General features: G+C 46.8%; 1 protein-coding gene across 1 annotated transcript in view; it reads right to left on the bottom strand.

Annotated features, from left to right (window-relative positions):
• The window catches only part of CCR10 (C-C motif chemokine receptor 10), a 46,517-nt gene extending 31,654 nt beyond the window's left edge, over positions 1-14,863 (bottom strand). The window contains exon 1 of the mRNA XM_040436853.1: positions 14,834-14,863. Coding sequence (XP_040292787.1) covers positions 14,834-14,860 — 27 coding nt within the window. The 5' untranslated portion in view covers positions 14,861-14,863. The remainder of the gene's footprint in view (positions 1-14,833) is intronic.
• Positions 14,864-17,328: the final 2,465 nt, after the last annotated feature.

A 17,328-nucleotide genomic window follows, 5' to 3' on the forward strand; every position in this document is an offset into this window, starting at 1 on the left:
CAGGGAGACATGAAACACGTTGGAGATCCGCATGCCAGGAGGAAGCGCAAGGGCATAGGCTACCGGGTTTACCCTGCGAAGCACTCGGAAGGGACCAACAAAGCGAGGCGCCAGCTTGGGAGTGGGCACTCGAAGGTTGAGGTTGCGGGTGGACAACCATACACGGTCTCCGACCTGGTAGGAAGGAGCAGGCGCTCGTCTGCGATCAGCCTGGAGTCTCTGGCGCTGCGCAGAGACCTCAAGGGACTTCTGGATCTGTACCCAAGAAGCACGTAGGACGGAAAGGTGATCCTCCACAGCCGGAATATCCTGGGGAGAGAATACCTCCGGTAACACGGCAGGTTGGAACCCATAATTGGCCATGAAGGGAGACGTCCCAGAGGAAGAGTTCACCGCCGTGTTCCTGGCAAACTCAGCCCAAGGCAGGAGGTCAACCCAATTGTCTTGGTGATCGGAGACATAGCAACGAAGGAATTGCTCCAAGGCCTGATTGGATCGTTCTGCGGCCCCATTGGACTGAGGGTGGTAGGCCGAGGAGAAGGAGAGATGAATCCCCAACTGGGAGCAAAAGGCGCGCCAGAACCTGGACACAAACTGACTCCCCCGATCCGACACAATCTCCTTAGGCAAACCGTGCAACCGGAAGACCTCCCTGGCAAAAATCGTGGCCAACTCTTGTGCAGAGGGTAACTTCTTGAGAGGAACACAGTGGCACATTTTGGAAAACCGATCCACAATCATGAGAATGACCGTATGGCCTCGGGATGCAGGGAGGTCCACAATGAAATCCATCCCCAGGTGTGACCATGGGCGCTCCCCGGTGGCTATGGGTTGCAGAAGGCCCAACGGAAGGTGCCGAGGGGACTTACTCTGGGCACAAACGGAGCATGCCGCTACATATGCGGCGATGTCGGAACGTAGGGAAGGCCACCAGAACAGACGTGAAACAGCCCAGGACAGCTGATTCTTTCCAGGATGCCCCGCGGTCTTGGAGTTATGGTAGGTTCGCAACAACCGAGTGCGCAACTCCTCAGGCACAAAACATCTGCCGTTGGGTCTCCCAGAGGGAGCACCAGATTGAGCCGCCAAAATCTGCTCACCCAGGGGAGAGGTCAGGCTGGTGCGAATGGCGGCCAGGATCTGATTCGGAGGTATGACCGAAGTCGGAATCGACTCCTCCCTGGACAGCTCGGAGTACTGCCGTGATAAGGCATCCGCCCTGATGTTCTTGGAACCGGGTAGGTAGGAGACCACGTAATTAAAACGTGACAAGAACAGAGCCCATCTGGCCTGACGTGGTGTCAATCTCTTGGCCTCAGAAAGGTAGGTCAGATTCTTATGGTCCGTCAGGATGAGAACCGGAACCACCGAACCCTCGAGCAAGTGCCTCCATTCTTTAAGGGCCTGCACGATGGCCAATAACTCCCTGTCACCAATCTGATAGTTGCACTCCGCGGAAGACAGTTTCCGGGAGTAAAACCCACAAGGAAGCAGAGGACCCTCTGGTGTTCTACGCTGAGACAGAAGGGCGCCTACTCCCGTCTCAGACGCGTCCACCTCGAGGACAAAGGGCAACCCAGGGTTGGGATGCGACAGAATCGGAGCCGACACAAAGGCGGACTTTAGGGCCTCAAAAGCTCGGATGGCCTCGAGCGGCCAGACCTGGGAATTACTGCCCTTCCTGGTGAGATCCGTGAGAGGCTTGGCCAGCATGGAAAAGTCCCTGATGAACTTCCGATAATAATTGGCGAAGCCCAAAAAGCGCTGCAGGGAACGAAGACCACTGGGCTGGGGCCACTGTAAGACAGCCGAAACCTTCTCAGGATCCATGGAGAACCCCTCAGCGGAAATGATGTAACCTAAGAAGGTTACCTGGGATCGGTGAAATTCGCATTTCTCAAGCTTACCGAACAGCTTGTTCTCTCGTAACCGTTGCAACACTCGTCTGACATCCAGAATGTGGGCCTCCATGGATTCAGAATATACCAAGATGTCATCCAAATAGACTACCACACACTGCTGCAACAGGTCACGGAAAACATCGTTGATGAATTCCTGAAAGACTGCGGGCGCATTGCACAACCCAAAGGGCATAACCAAGGATTCGTAATGACCGGTCCTGGTGTTAAACGCGGTCTTCCACTCATCGCCCGCCTTGATCCTTACCAGGTTATATGCCGCCCTGAGGTCGAGTTTGGTAAAGACCGTGGCCCCTTTAAGGCGATCGAACAGCTCGGAAATCAAGGGTATCGGGTAAGCGTTCTTGATCGTGATGCGATTGAGACCCCTGTAATCGATGCAAGGCCTCAACTCACCGCCCTTCTTTTTCACAAAGAAAAATCCAGCCCCTGCCGGGGACGAAGATTTGCGAATGTGTCCGCGTGAAAGCGCCTCCCTCACGTACTCCTCCATGGCCTCATTCTCCGCTACCGACAGTGGATAGACTTTGCCACGAGGAGGAACGGCACCAGATTGTAACTCTATGGCACAATCGTATGGGCGGTGCGGAGGTAGGGCAACCGCGCGCACCTTATCGAATACATCCCGGTACTCCTCGTATTCAGGAGGCAACAGAGAGTCCGAGGAAGTACACAGCAACTTGACAGACCCATGGATGCAACTAGCCCCACACTGCGGTGACCACGAGAGGATCTCGACCGATCTCCAATCGAAAGTCGGATTATGCTTCTGGAGCCAGGGTACCCCAAGACCACCGAGTAGTGTGGAGACGAAATAACCTGGAGGCAGACCGACTCTCTGTGAACGGCACCAATGGCTATCCCCACTGGAAGGGTCTCATGAGTCACGTGTGGCGGCAGAAGGGGTCTGCCGTCTATCGCCTCAAGGGCCAGTGGGGAACCTCGAGCCTGCAGAGGAATGGAATTGGCGGCAGCGAACACACTATCAATGAACAAACCACCAGCACCAGAGTCCACCAACGCCTGGGTCGTCACCGAGCCCCCGACCCAGGAGAGGACAACAGTGATCAGTGGTTTGTCAACACGGGAAACCGGGGACGAGGAGACTCCACCCAAGATCTGCCCTCGACAGGATCTCAGGGTACGAGCGTTTCCCGGACGGTTCGGACATGTCAACCGAAAATGCCCACCGAGACCACAGTACATGCATCGGCCCTCGCGTCTCCGGAGTGCCCTCTCCGTCTCGTACAGGCGAGCAAACCCCAGCTGCATGGGTTCACCCCCAGACAAGTCATCCCCAGGAGGCGTGGGAGGAGAGGGAGGCACGGGTGGGACAGCAAACGTAGGCACCAATCTGTTAGAAGACCTCCGCAGGTTCTCCTTAAAGGAAGGTCTCTCCCTGAGTCTGGTGTCAATCAAAATCAGGAAAGAGACTCGAGCTCAACTGGTAGGTCCTTAGCTGCAACCTCATCCTTCAAGGCATCCGAGAGACCATGAGAGAAAGCAGCGACCAGGGCCTCATTATTCCAGCCCACCTCTGCTGCCAGGGTACGAAACTCAATGGCGTATTCAGCTACGGATCGTGAACCCTGTCTGATGGACATAAGGAGCTTCGCAGCAGAGGCAGCACGAGCCGGCACATCGAATACCTTCCGAAGAGAAGCAACAAAACCGGAAAACTCGGCAACCACCGGATTGTTGTTCTCCCATAAAGGGCTGGCCCAGGCCAAGGCCTTGTCCGAGAGCAGCGAGATCAAGAAGCCCACCTTTGATCTCTCAGTAGGAAAGGCATGTGGCAGCAACTCGAAATAAATGCCCACCTGGTTAAGGAAACCTCGGCACTGAGTTGGCTCTCCCCCAAAGCGCTGTGGAAGAGGGGCAGAACCGGTCATACCCCGAAACACTGCAGGCGCAACAACAGGTGTCGGGGTAGACTCTGGCGCAACAACCGGAGCGGCAGTAGGAGCGAGCCCAGGAGCGACAACCGACCCATCGGCAACGGGAGCGAAATGAGCCGTGCGTTCAAGCAGGGTTTGCAACGCCACAGCGAACCGACCCAACAGGTGATCCTGCTGATCAAGTCTGGCAACCAGCGTGGGTAGCGAGGATGGCCCTGTACCGTCAGAATTCATGGCTTGGTCCTAATGTCACGGAACCATGAACCAGACGTACAACAAGAGATAAGTGAAAATAAGAAGGCTTTATTGAAAATAAAGCTGTAAAGCAAAAGTCCAAACGGATGGTGAAACCGAGCAGAGTCTTTGCGAAGCCAGAGGTCAGGAACCAGAAGGGTAGTCAGACGAAGCCAGGATCAGGAACCAGCAGGGTAGTCAGACGAAGCCAGGATCAGGAACCAGCAGGGTAGTCAGACGAAGCCAGGATCAGGAACCAGCAGGGTAATCAGACGAAGCCAGGATCAGGAACCAGAAGCAGCAGCAGTCTTAGAAGCATGTGAACACAAGAGGACCAAGCAAGGAACTGAAGCCACAGACCTCCTATATATATGAGCTAGGCATCCAGCTCCTCCCAGGGGAAGGAGGAGCCGCAGGGTGGAAGGCTACAAGAAACCCAGAAACCAAGATGGCCGCCAGCACATGTCAAACGAAGGAGAGCAGCAAGCAGGTAAGACCATGACACTCGCTCCGGGCCTCCACAACATTCACCCAGTGTGCCATCAGGGAAATGTAGCGTCCCTGGTCAAAAGCACTTGTCCATGAGTCAGTCGTTAAGTGGACCTTTCCAATAACTGTGTTGGTCAGGGCACGGGTGATGTTACGGGACACATGCTAGTGTAAGGCTGGGACTGCACACCATGAAAAATATTGGTGGCTGGGGACAGAGTACCGTGGGACATCTGCCGCCATCAGTGTCCACAAGCCTAAAGGGCAACATTTCCAGGGTCAGCAATTTGGAAAGGTGCACATTTAGTGCTGTGGTCTGTGGGTGGATGGCTGGGTATAGACATCTGTACACTGCACTGGGACACAGAAGTGGATGTGCTAGCTGATGGTGCTTGTGAAGGTCCAGATGCACGGCGGGAGGCATCCGGGCCTGCGTCTTGGACAGGGGATTGGCCAGCACGAAACACAGGGGAAGAGGAGGCAGTGGTGTGACCCGCAGACACTGGTTGTGGACCCTGGCATTCGGCCCACCTATCAGGGTGCTTTGATGCCATGTGGCTGATCATGCTGGTGGTTGTGAGTTCACGCCCCTGCTCATTTTAGTTCAGCACAGGTTGCAAATGACAATTCTTTTATTTGCTGCACTTTCCTCAAATGTGCGGGACACCTACCCCTTGGCAAGGGACATTGCCACAAGGAGGTGCTCTGGGGAACAGTTGCGGGCCTGTTTGGTGTGGCCTGCCTTCTCCCTTTTGCCACCCCACTGCCTCTTCCAGCCTGTTGCGGTGTTGTGGATCCCTCCACCTCTGTACTGCTGTCCTCGCTCAGCTTGCCACCTTCCCAGGTTGGGTCAGTGACTTCATCGTCCAGCACCTCCTCTTCCACTTCCTCACTCTCGTCATCCTTCTGACTTGTTGACCTAGCAACAACCTCAGTTATTGACAACTGTGTCTCATCCTCATCATGAACCTCTTGAGACACTAATTGCGGTTGACTTATTGGCAACTGTGTCTTATCATCATCATCCACCTTGTGAAACACTAATTGACGTTCCCCACTGTAGTCTTCTTCTGACTGTGGATGCTCAAGAGTTTGGGAATCAGGGCACAAGATCTCCTCATGGCCCAAAGTAAGGAATGGCAATAAAAACAGCTCCTCAGAATATCCCATTGGGGGATCACTTGTTTGCCAAGACTCTTCAAGGTGGGTGGAAGGAGTATCAGGGTGAGAATTCTGTTGACCAGACTCTTGGCTACTGAGACTGGACTTTGTGGAAGACAGGGTGGTGCTTAACCGACTGGAAGCATTATCTGCTGCAATCCAACCGACCACCTGGTCGCACTGGTCTGACTTCGAGAGTGGTGTCCTGTGCCACCCTGCAAACTAGGACATGAAGCTAGGTCTTGTGGATGAGTGTGTTTCTTGTGCTCTGGCAGCAGGCACAGTTTCACCGTGCCAAGGGCCACGGCCTCTGCGTGCACCATCAGCAGCATGGCAACTTCCCTGTCCCTTACTGCTCGCCTTGCGCATATTAAATGGTATATATGCTTGCAAGTATGTCACACGTACAGTCGTGGCCGAAAGTTTTGAGAATTACATAAATATTGGAAATTGGAAAAGTTGCTGCTTAAGTTTTTATAATAGCAATTTTCATATACTCCAGAATGTTATGAAGAGTGATCAGATGAATTGCATAGTCCTTCTTTGCCATGAAAATTAACTTAATCCCAAAAAAACCTTTCAACTGCATTTCATTGCTGTCATTAAAGGACCTGCTGAGATCATTTCAGTAATCGTCTTGTTAACTCAGGTGAGAATGTTGACGAGCACAAGGCTGGAGATCATTATGTCAGGCTGATTGGGTTAAAATGGCAGACTTGACATGTTAAAAGGAGGGTGATGCTTGAAATCATTGTTCTTCCATTGTTAACCATGGTGACCTGCAAAGAAACGCGTGCAGCCATCATTGCATTGCATAAAAATGGCTTCACAGGCAAGGATATTGTGGCTACTAAGATTGCACCTCAATCAACAATTTATAGGATCATCAAGAACTTCAAGGAAAGAGGTTAAATTCTTGTTAAGAAGGCTTCAGGAACGACAAAGAAAGTCCAGCAAGCGCCAGGATCGTCTCCTAAAAGGGATTCAGCTGCGGGATCGGAGTGCCACCAGTGCAGAGCTTGCTCAGGAATGGCAGCAGGCAGGTGTAAGCGCATCTGCACGCACAGTAAGGCGAAGACTTTTGGAAGATGGCCTGGTGTCAAGAAGGGCAGCAAAGAAGCCACTTCTCTCCAAAAAAACATCAGGGACAGATTGATATGGTGAATGGACTGCTGAGGACTGGGGCAAAGTCATATTCTCAGATAAAGCCTCTTTCCGATTGTTTGGGGCATCTGGAAAAAGGCTTGTCCGGAGAAGAAAAGGTGAGCGCTACCATCAGTCCTGTGTCATGCCAACAGTAAAGCATCCTGAGACCATTCATGTGTGGGGTTGCTTCTCATCCAAGGGAGTGGGCTCACTCACAATTTTGCCCAAAAACACAGCCATGAATAAAGAATGGTACCAAAACACTCTCCAACAGCAACTTCTTCCAACAATCCAACAACAGTTTGGTGAAGAACAATGCATTTTCCACCACGATGGCACATAAGGCAAAAGTGATAACTAAGTGGCTCGGGGACCGAAACGTTGACATTTTGGGTCCATGGCCTGGAAACTCTCCAGATGTTAATCCCATTGAGAACTTGTGGTCAATCCTCAAGAGGTGGGTGGACAAACAAAAACCCATTAATTCTGACAAACTCCAAGAAGTGATTATGAAAGAATGGGTTGCTATCAGTCAGGAATTGGCCCAGAAGTTGATTGAGAGCATGCCCAGTCAAATTGCAGAGGTCCTGAAAAAGAAGGGCCAACACTGCAAATACTGACTCTTTGCATAAATGTCATGTAATTGTCGATAAAAGCCTTTGAAGCGTATGAAGTGCGTGTAATTATATTTCACTACATCACAGAAACAACTGAAACAAAGATCTAAAAGCAGTTTAGCAGCAAACTTTGTGAAAACTAATATTTGTGTCATTCTCAAAACTTTTGGCCACGACTGTACAGTAGAGCAGGTTTTGTAAGTGTATGCGCAAATTGCACAGAAGTGCACAGAATGTCACAGATAATTTTAGGATGTGCACACATTAAACAGGAGGTATAGCGCAAGTAATGTCGCTGTCACCACCACCTAATAAAAAATGACACTGAATGAATGTCACAGATATTTAGGATGCACAAACGTTATACAGGACGTATAGCGCAAGTAATGTCGCTGTCACCAGCGGCTAATAAAAAATTACACTGAATGAATGTCACTGATATTTAGGATGGGCAAACGTTATACAGGAGATGCAGCGCAGGTAATGTCTCTGCCACCAGCAGCAAAAAAATTAGACTGAATGTCACTGATATTTCGGATACGCAAACGTTATACAGGAGATGTAGCGCAGGTAATGTAACTGTCCACAGTGGACACCGTCTACAGGAAAAGTACACTGGATGTCACAGATATTTTTAGACAGCGGACACGTTACACAGGAGATGTAGCGCAGATAATGTCGCTGTCATCAGCGGCGAAAAAAATTACATTGAATGTCACTGATATTTCAGATGCGCTTAAGTTATACTGGAGATGTAGCGCAGGTAATGTCGCTGCCACCAGCAGCAATAAAATTAGACTGAATGTCACTGATATTTCGGATATGCAAACGTTTTACAGAAGATGTAGCGCAGGTAATGTAACAGTCCGCAGTGGACACCGTCTACGGAAAAAGTACACTGGGTGTCACAGATATTTTTAGGCTGCGCACACGTTAGACAGGAGATGTAGCGCAGATAATGTCGCTGTCTGCAGCGGCCAAACAATTGCAAGCTATTTAGCGCAGGTTGCGCTAGAAATATATATTGCTGCCAGATACAACTATAGTCCATAAAAGGACTTTTGGGTCTATAACAAGTATAAAAACTAAAATATTCCTATTTCCCTCCCTACACTATCTCTCCATTCTGCTCTCCAGCTCTCCCTGACTAAGACTGAGCCGAACACGATGAGGCCACGGCATTACAGTGAATGGCAGTACCTACCTGCACGTTTATTGGCTGCGTAGAAGCAAACAAATGTGCAGGGAGGAGACTCTAGCATCGTGCTCGAGCACATGCGGTATTCGGCCGAACACCGCGATGTGCCGAGCATCGTGATGCTCGAGTAAAATTAGTGTTCGGCCGAGCATGCTCGTCCAACACTTGTAAAGACCTTGATGTATCTTATGGAGCGCTTACATGGTGCGGTTTTTGTACAGCATGCAAGAATTGGTCCAAGGAAGAAAGGAAAGGCTACAAGACTGAAACAATCAAGAGCACTGTCAAAGGGAAGGATTATAAATTAAAGGGACACATAACATGTGAACATGCAGGAGTAATATACGTCCTAGAATGTCCCTTTCACCTTCAATACATGGGCAGCACTTTAAGAAAATTAAAGAAAGGATTGGAGAACATAGAAACATAAAGAAAGGGTTGGAAAAACATAGTGTATCAGCCCATTTTAAAAACTGTCATTAGCGCAATCCCATGGGACTTAAGTTTATGGGCGTGGAATTAGTATATAACAGTTGGCGGGGCGGGGACCCGGTTGAATATATTAAGAAAAAAGAAGCGGAGCGGATATATGAAATGAAAACTTTACAACCTGCGGGCATGAATATAGATTGGGATATGAAGGCAGTATCGATGTATTAACTGCCGGCTGCTATATATGATAGACAGCTTTTATTAGTAGCATATACGGTGGATATTAGTGGGTATACAAGATAGGGAATACGACACAAGAATAAGGAACATCTAGACTTCACTTGTAGGCAATTGTAGAAAAAAGCCACTAGTGCTTTATAACCGTGATAGGATGTATTATTATATTATTGTAATGTTTTTATGCATTTATAAAATGTTTGTATAATTCTATTATTGAGAGATATGGAAATGTATTTATAGTGAAAAATACCTCACTATAATAATAAGAGGGAGTTCCTTTTTTTAAATGCACCCGTACCAGAAGTGAATCTTGGCACGCCCCTGACGAAGCGGAGCGAAACCAGGGTCGGGCAGTGATATTTTATGTGATTTGATTAAGACAACAACTTTGTAAGTACAATAAAGTGCGACTATTTTTATCTATACGCCGTGAGCACCATGTATGCATCTTTTCTTAAGGCTGCAGCGCTGGAATAATGGGCAGAAACGAGCATTGCTGTACCTGCATTCAGCACTGAAGTATATGGAGGTGTAAACACCTGTGGGCTAAGAGACAGCACGCAGACTTTGTAAGTTGTGTTGAGCATATACTGACAGACTGCACTTTTGATTGTTTCACCTTTACCACTTGTCTAGTTTGCGCAGATCCGCTACCTTTTTTCTTTTGCTTTCTATACGGAGGACTGGGATAACTCCAGATAGGATCTTGCAGAATAGAATACGTATGTGTATTAAGAAATCACCAATAATAATCTCTCTTTAATGGATGCCCACCACTCCATGGGGGAAGAGGTTGAAGCCACAAAAACATTAACAACATCATGCAGTGGTCCAAAGTATGAGATTCCCGAAAAGGTACTGTGTTTCTTTTTTCTATAGGAGGTTGAACATTGCAGATGCAGTCATTTATACAGTTTTTATATTTCTTATACCAAGGAACATGAACAATGTTTTAAGTTAATCTTTTACTGTTGGCAGGGGCGGATTGATCTTACATAGACCTTACAGGGAAATTTCCCAGTGGTCCGATCCCAGGGCCGCCTGAGCCCTCCTCACAGCCGGCCAGTGGAAGTTTTTGGGGATGTATTTTGTGCTGCTGGCAGTATTTTGTGATGCACTGTGGTATTTGGCTCTGTTGGGGTGGTATAATGTGCCACAATATGTTATGGCTGGCCCTGGCTTCCATCAATTTGGACCCGACTAGAAAACGGGGCCACTTTTAGTATTTTTTCCAGGGCCACTTTAAGTCCGCATCTGACTGTTGGTGTGTTTTTACTCTCCCTGGCTTTCTCAGAATGTTATCTCATAGCAGAAAACCGCTCCCCACTCTTTCCTCGGCTCAACAGGGAGGATTTGTATGACTCTTTCCTTTTTTAAAGGGAGTCTGTCGCCAGAAACCTCCCTATCCAGCTGTTTTCATAGACCCATAGCTTTGGTTCACCTGATTAAAACTCTATTTTTCTTTTGTTGATCTGAGGCTGTGTTCCCAAGTTATAATACTTTATCTGAATATGTAAATGAGGTCTTGGGTGCAGTGAGGCCATCAACACTGCCCTTGCGCACCCAAGCTCTGCTCCTTTTTGTGGCCAACTTCTCCCTCGTTCCTTTGCCACTGACTGATCCTGTCAGTTACAGCAACCATCTAGGGCAGGCATGCTCAACCTGCGGCCCTCCAGCTGTTGCAAAACTACAACTCCCAGCATGCCCGAACAGCCTACAGCTATCAGCCTACAGCAGGGCATTGTGGGAGTTGTAGTTTTACAACAGCTGGAGGGCCGCAGGTTGAGCATGCCTGATCTAGGGCCTTGCCACAGAAAGGAGTGCAGCTTGGATGCAACAAGAGCAATTGGTACGCCCTCATTGCATTGGCCTAATCTTCATATTAAGAAATAATATAATAACTTGGTAAAAGAGCCACTAATCAATTAAAGAAAAACTGCATTTTAGTCAGGTGAACTACAGCTAGGTGTCTATGCAAACAGTTGGATAGGGACGTCGCTGGTGACAGATTCCCTTTACATGCTGCTTTTCCTTTTGCAAGGCATAGGACTTTGTTCAGAATATACTTATTTCTACTTGATAACTAGACCCTTCAAAAGGTCATACAACTTGGTTAGGTCACTTCCCTGTCTCATTAGAGGTCTCAGACTCACCCATATGTTGGTCTGTAAAATCATGACTGGCCCTTATGCAGTATTTTGTGCTGCACTGTAGTATTTGGTTCTGCTGGAGCAGTATTTTGTGCTGCACTGTGGTATTTGGTTCTGCTGGAGCAATATTTTGTGCTGCACTGTAGTATTTGGTTCTGCTGGAGCAGTATTTTGTGCTGCACTGTGGTATTTGGTGCTACAGCAGAGTGCAGCACAAAATATTGCCTTCATCAAATACCACAGTGCAGCATGATATACTTTCCTAGCAGAAGTTCTAATGTGACAGTATATTAGATTACACTGTGGTAGTGGCGTCGCTACAGGGGGGCGAGGGGGGGCAATTGCCCCCCCTATGTTATTCTTTGCCCCCCCCAGGTGCCCCCCCGCTGATTCCCTCCAAAGCAGGCCGGTGTATACTAATGAGCTCTTCTATTATGGAAGCGCTCATTAGTACAGAAGGACCAGGAAGCGGTAAACGCTCTGTACTTACCACTTCCTGGTCCTCGGCTGTCGGCTGTTCAGGGCTGCGCACAGCGTGAGGGCGCTCTGTGACCCCACGCTGTGCGAGCCAGTTCAGAGCACAGTCGACTGAGGAGAGAGAAAATTGCAGGCGGCGTCCAGGAGCAGGAGATTGTTTTTTTATTTTATAAAAAATGTGGCTGCTGGGGGCATAATAGGGGCTAATCATGATTGGCATAATGGGGGCTAATTAGAGGCATATGGGGGCTAATGAGGCATATGGGGGCTAATGAGAGGCATCATGAAGACGCCGTGGAACGGCGAAACATGTAGGGAAGCAGTAGATAGTTTTTAGTTCATGATCTGGGAGATAGGGAATAGAGACGTACACAGCTAAATACACAGCTGAGATTTAGTGCAAGCGAAGCGAGACAGAGAAGCAGAGGTAGGAGGGATACCTGAGAAGCATCAGGCACCTCCAGAACAGGCTGTATAGTGGTGGAAGCGAATGTACCTGAAAGCATAACCCCACTCCAGATCCTGAGGAATTTTAAGTGTGTGTGTTCTCCTGACATTACAGGACATTTTAATTAAAATATAATAAAAGCATAAGTTTTACTAATTAGTCAGAGAGGAAGAAGGGCCACAGATGGTCCTAGAGACCCTTGAAGAATTTTGGAATAAGGCATAATGTCTTATAATGGGGGCTAATGAGGCATATGGGAGCTAATTAGGCATATGGGGGCTAATGAGGCATATGGGGCAAATAAGAGGCATAATGGGGGCTAATGAGGCATATGGGGGCTAATGAGGCATATGGGGGCTAATAAGAGGCATAATAGGGGCTAATGAGAGGCATAATAATTAGAGACACAATGGGGCTAATTAGACTATTAGAGGCATATGGGGGCTAATGAGGCATATGGGGGCTAATAAGAGGCATAATAGGGGCTAATGAGAGGCATAATGGGGACTAATTAGAGACATAATGGGGGCTAATGAGGCATATCGGAGCTAATTTGGCATATCGGGGCTAATAAGAGGCATAATGTGGGCTAATGAGGCATAATGGCTTATAATGGGGGCTAATGAGGCATATGGGAGCTAATTAGGCATATGGGGCTAATGAGGCATATGGGGGCAAATAAGAGGCATAATGGGGGCTAATGAGGCATAATGGCTTATAATGGGGGCTAATGAGGCATAAGGGCTGATATGGGGGCTAATGAGAGGCATGGGGGCTGATATGGGGGTGATAAGAGGCATAATGGGGGCTAATAAGAGGAATAATGCGGGCTAATGAGGCATAAGAGCTTATAATGGGGGCTAATGAGGCATAAGAGCTGATATGGGGGCTAATGAGAGGCATGGGGGCTGATATAGGGGTGATAAGAGGCATAATGGGGGCTAATAAGAGGAATAATGGGGGCTAATGAGGCATAAGGCCTTATAATGGGGCTAATGAGGCATAAGGGCTGATATGGGGGCTAATGAGAGGTATGGGGGCTGATATGGGAGTGATGAGAGGCATAATGAGGGCTAATGAGAGGAATAATGGGGGCTAATGAGAGGCATAATAACAGTGTCATCCACAGATGCCCCCATAACAGTGTGTCTTCCACAGATCCACCATAACAGTACGCCTGCGCACTGACGAGAGACAGAAAGAAGGGGAAAGAATCCGCGGAAGCAAGCAGAGGACGGCACAGCAGACGACTGAATAGCTTCTTTTGTAAGTAAATTGTTTTATTATAAATGTATCCCTGCATACCGCAATTCTCTCGTATTTTGTAATCTTATTTATATATACTTATTTTGATTTTGCCCCCCCATTTTTGACTGTGGTATCTTTGTGCCCCCCCTATATATTGTTCCTAGAGTCGCCACTGCACTGTGGTATTTTGTTCTGCTTTGGCAGCATTTTGTACTGCACTATGGTGTTTGGTTCTGATGGGGCAGTCTGTCTGTCTATCTATCAAAACATTTGCTTTCTTATATGTATTAGGGTAAACTAGGAGTCAACCGGTGCTTATAATTGCTTCCCTGCCCTGTACTGGTCATTGCACTAGTTGCCCATACAGTATATAAACTAATTTAAATGCTCATTCTCACCCACAAAGCTATCCATTCTGCTGAACTCCCATCTCCTCTCTCATATTTTCTACCATCCTACCTATGCTTTACATTCTGCAAATGACTTACAACTAACAACCACCATAACCCAAACCTCTCAATCCCATTTTCAAGACTTCTGCCAAGCTGCACCAGTTCTCCAGAAGGCTCTACCCCAAGCAATTAAGTTAATTCACAACATACACAGTTTTAGGCGCTTCATAACAACACTTTTTTAGGTTGACCTATCACATCCCCTAATCTTGGTTTTCTCCATTCACCATCATTCTTCTGAACCTGATCCATCGTCAAACAGCCACACTCCATGCACTCCACTCAAATGCACTAAAAACACAAACAAGCAGAATCCCTGCTTCACGATCAGACAACCGAGTTCAGATGATGAATGCTGAAGGTGTAGATTTCACAGATTTTGCCCCCCCCCCCCCTTTCTTTTTTCAAAGATTTATGTACTCTTGAGGGAGTGTGAGCAGGTTATTATTATTATTATGACTGAAATTTTCATAATTGTATAGGTCACAGTAAAATTTCTTCATTTTAGTAGCTGATCTACAGACATATATCACTCATTATCTTATGATTCATCACAGTTTTCCAATGTGTCTGTACAACTGTTCATTTTTTGATAAATTGTGTAGAAAAAAAGTAAAAATCAGGTGGACATCCCTGCTATCTTATCTAATCAATACTATCTAATCTATATATACATAACCATTATTTTTTTAAATGAGATAAAAAATAAATCTGTGTTCCTCACCTCCTCATGTAGCTCATCAGGCTTCATTGTGTTGAGTTTCAGTCTGCTTCAAGTGGTCAGGTCGCTGTGCTTATCTTAGTTAAAATCTGCTTTATTAGGCATTCTCCCTCCTCCCTTTCCTTTACACGTTTAGGCTTTTTATGCTATTTTTGAACCCAAGAACGACTTCAAGCCAAAGCCATGTATGATCAGTTCCTTGCGTTGGTTTCAAAAACTGCATAAAAAAACTGAATGTGTAAACGCAGCCTTATATTTTACACCTGTAAAAAAAAAATCCATAATCAAGCAAAGGTTTAGTTCACTTTTTATTTTGTTTGTCCCTCCTCACTTTTTCCATAGCATGTGAGTCAATGTTTGTGCAGGCTGTATTTCATTGTTTAGTTTTTTTTTAACCCAGTTTTGAAGCCAAAATCAAGTGTTATCTAAAAGAGAGAGTAAATGTAAAGGTATATCGCACCTCTTTCTTCAATCCACTCCTGGCTTTGGCTTGAAAACCTGCATAAAAATCCTTAGGGGGGTCATTTATTAAAAACAGTTTATTAATAAAGCCCCTGTGCTGGCTGTGGATCTGCCGAAGTTATCAGGAGGTGCTGGCCTCTACATAACTTTGGTGCATTCAGCGCCGCTTCTAAATGTAAGCCAGCTTCCCTAGCTGTCTTATATTTTATACCTGGCATGAGCGAGGAAAAGTTGCCTGAAATACGCCTAATTTAGTACTCACTAGGACCGAAACTGAGGTGCACTCAGGAGAGAGGACTCACCCTATCCTCTAGGGATCAGATAAGTAAAACAAAGGAACCTGGGCACTCTAGATATTTGGACCACAAAGATTTTATTGCTACACAAATAAATTAAAACACAAGTTAAATAAAATGTCCACTTCCCATACTGTACTGTAAACGTTCTAAAGTACTCCTAAATAAACAGGAATATTACATAACATCGGAAAATCCAAAAAATATAAGATAAATAGCCACATGCACTTAAATATTATTCAGCATAGCAATGTCCATGAGGTGGATGGGTTCCAATTGATATATACCATCCAAAATATCCTGGAAAAAAGTCAAGAATGTTCCTGGTATAATTTCACATATAGTATCCTGTATGCCAAATGGAAACAATGTGTACACACACTCAGAGGTAGCGGCGTCCCACTGGGGAAAACTTCCTTGTGCTCCTTGTGACAGCCTGCCGAAGAATAAGAACGGTCTTACCGTGTATAAGAATGTCCCACAACTGCTCAGCTAGATGGTCCTATGTTTGTCAGACCAGTGCTCACGAGCGTCTCTCGTCCCCGTTCTCCCGCGCTGGTGGTTTGTTTGGTGCGTGCAGCTAGACTCCGGCTTGTGTGGTTAGTCTTACGCTGAATATTTCAACCTTCCATTCGCACGGCAGACGATATTTAGAATATACGGCAGGCTTGTCACTTGCATCGGATGGCCATACACTTTGGGGTCCTGGTTAAACGCATTTTGGGGTATCTGGTCACCCCTTCCTCAGTTGGCTACTGAGGAAGAAGTGACCAGATAACCCGAAACGCATTTAGAGAGTGCCCAGGTTCCTTTATTAATTATTACATTATGCCCAATAATATAGGAACGGCTGATAAATTACTATATATTACATAGGAGAGCTGTGAACTGTTCATACTCCATACCGGCACTCCAGCTATTGATACCACTGTGATACTTCAACTCCCAGCATACTCTATTCACTTCTGTGGGACTTCTGAGAACAGCCAAGAAAGTGTGCCTGCTGGGGATCATAGTTTCACCACAGTTGGAGTTGCTGATCCCCGTCCTATGGCATGTGCAGTTTACAGCATAACTGGAGCGCGAGCTAGAAGTGCAGTGGACGCATCCAGCTTCAGTTCTGAGCTCCTCCACTCTGCTCCTTCGAGAAACTCCAGTGTCTCCGCTGTGATTTCCAGGTCTACTGTATGCACCATGCACTTTTTTGCTGCCTATTAAAATGCGCCAAACTGTGAACAATAGTTTCAGCCCTTGGGTGAACATCAGAGAAGATGCAACAGCCACTGTTAACAAGCGGCTGCAGTCATCTCTACTATGCACCTCTTCTGTAATGCGCTACATACTGGCTCCAATCCTTGGGTGAATATCAAGCTGACAAGCATCTTTTCTGCTGCAGCAAGTACTTGTAGTATAGGGTAGCTACAAGGGCATGGGAGGTGGCTGGTCACCACTATTTTGTATTAGCTCCCTCTGGTGGCCAATACTGGAACATATGAAAAATTATACATTTATTTTTAAGATTTTCTTCCAAGTAGTAAAAAAGAACAGTGGCAAAAAATAAAGGAAATCAAAATATTTACTTAATTATTAAATTAATCCACTGCCTTGTTAAATGCACTTAAAGAACATCCATTTAAAGAAGAACTATCAGCCATATTTTTTTAATGAAATAAGTGTATTTCCCATAAATAAATAAAAATCTTGAGCATGTTGTCATCTCTGTGTTTATTCCTCTGCTAT

The sequence above is a fragment of the Bufo bufo genome, chromosome 6 (genome assembly GCF_905171765.1).
Source record: "Bufo bufo chromosome 6, aBufBuf1.1, whole genome shotgun sequence".
Taxonomy (NCBI): domain Eukaryota; kingdom Metazoa; phylum Chordata; class Amphibia; order Anura; family Bufonidae; genus Bufo; species Bufo bufo.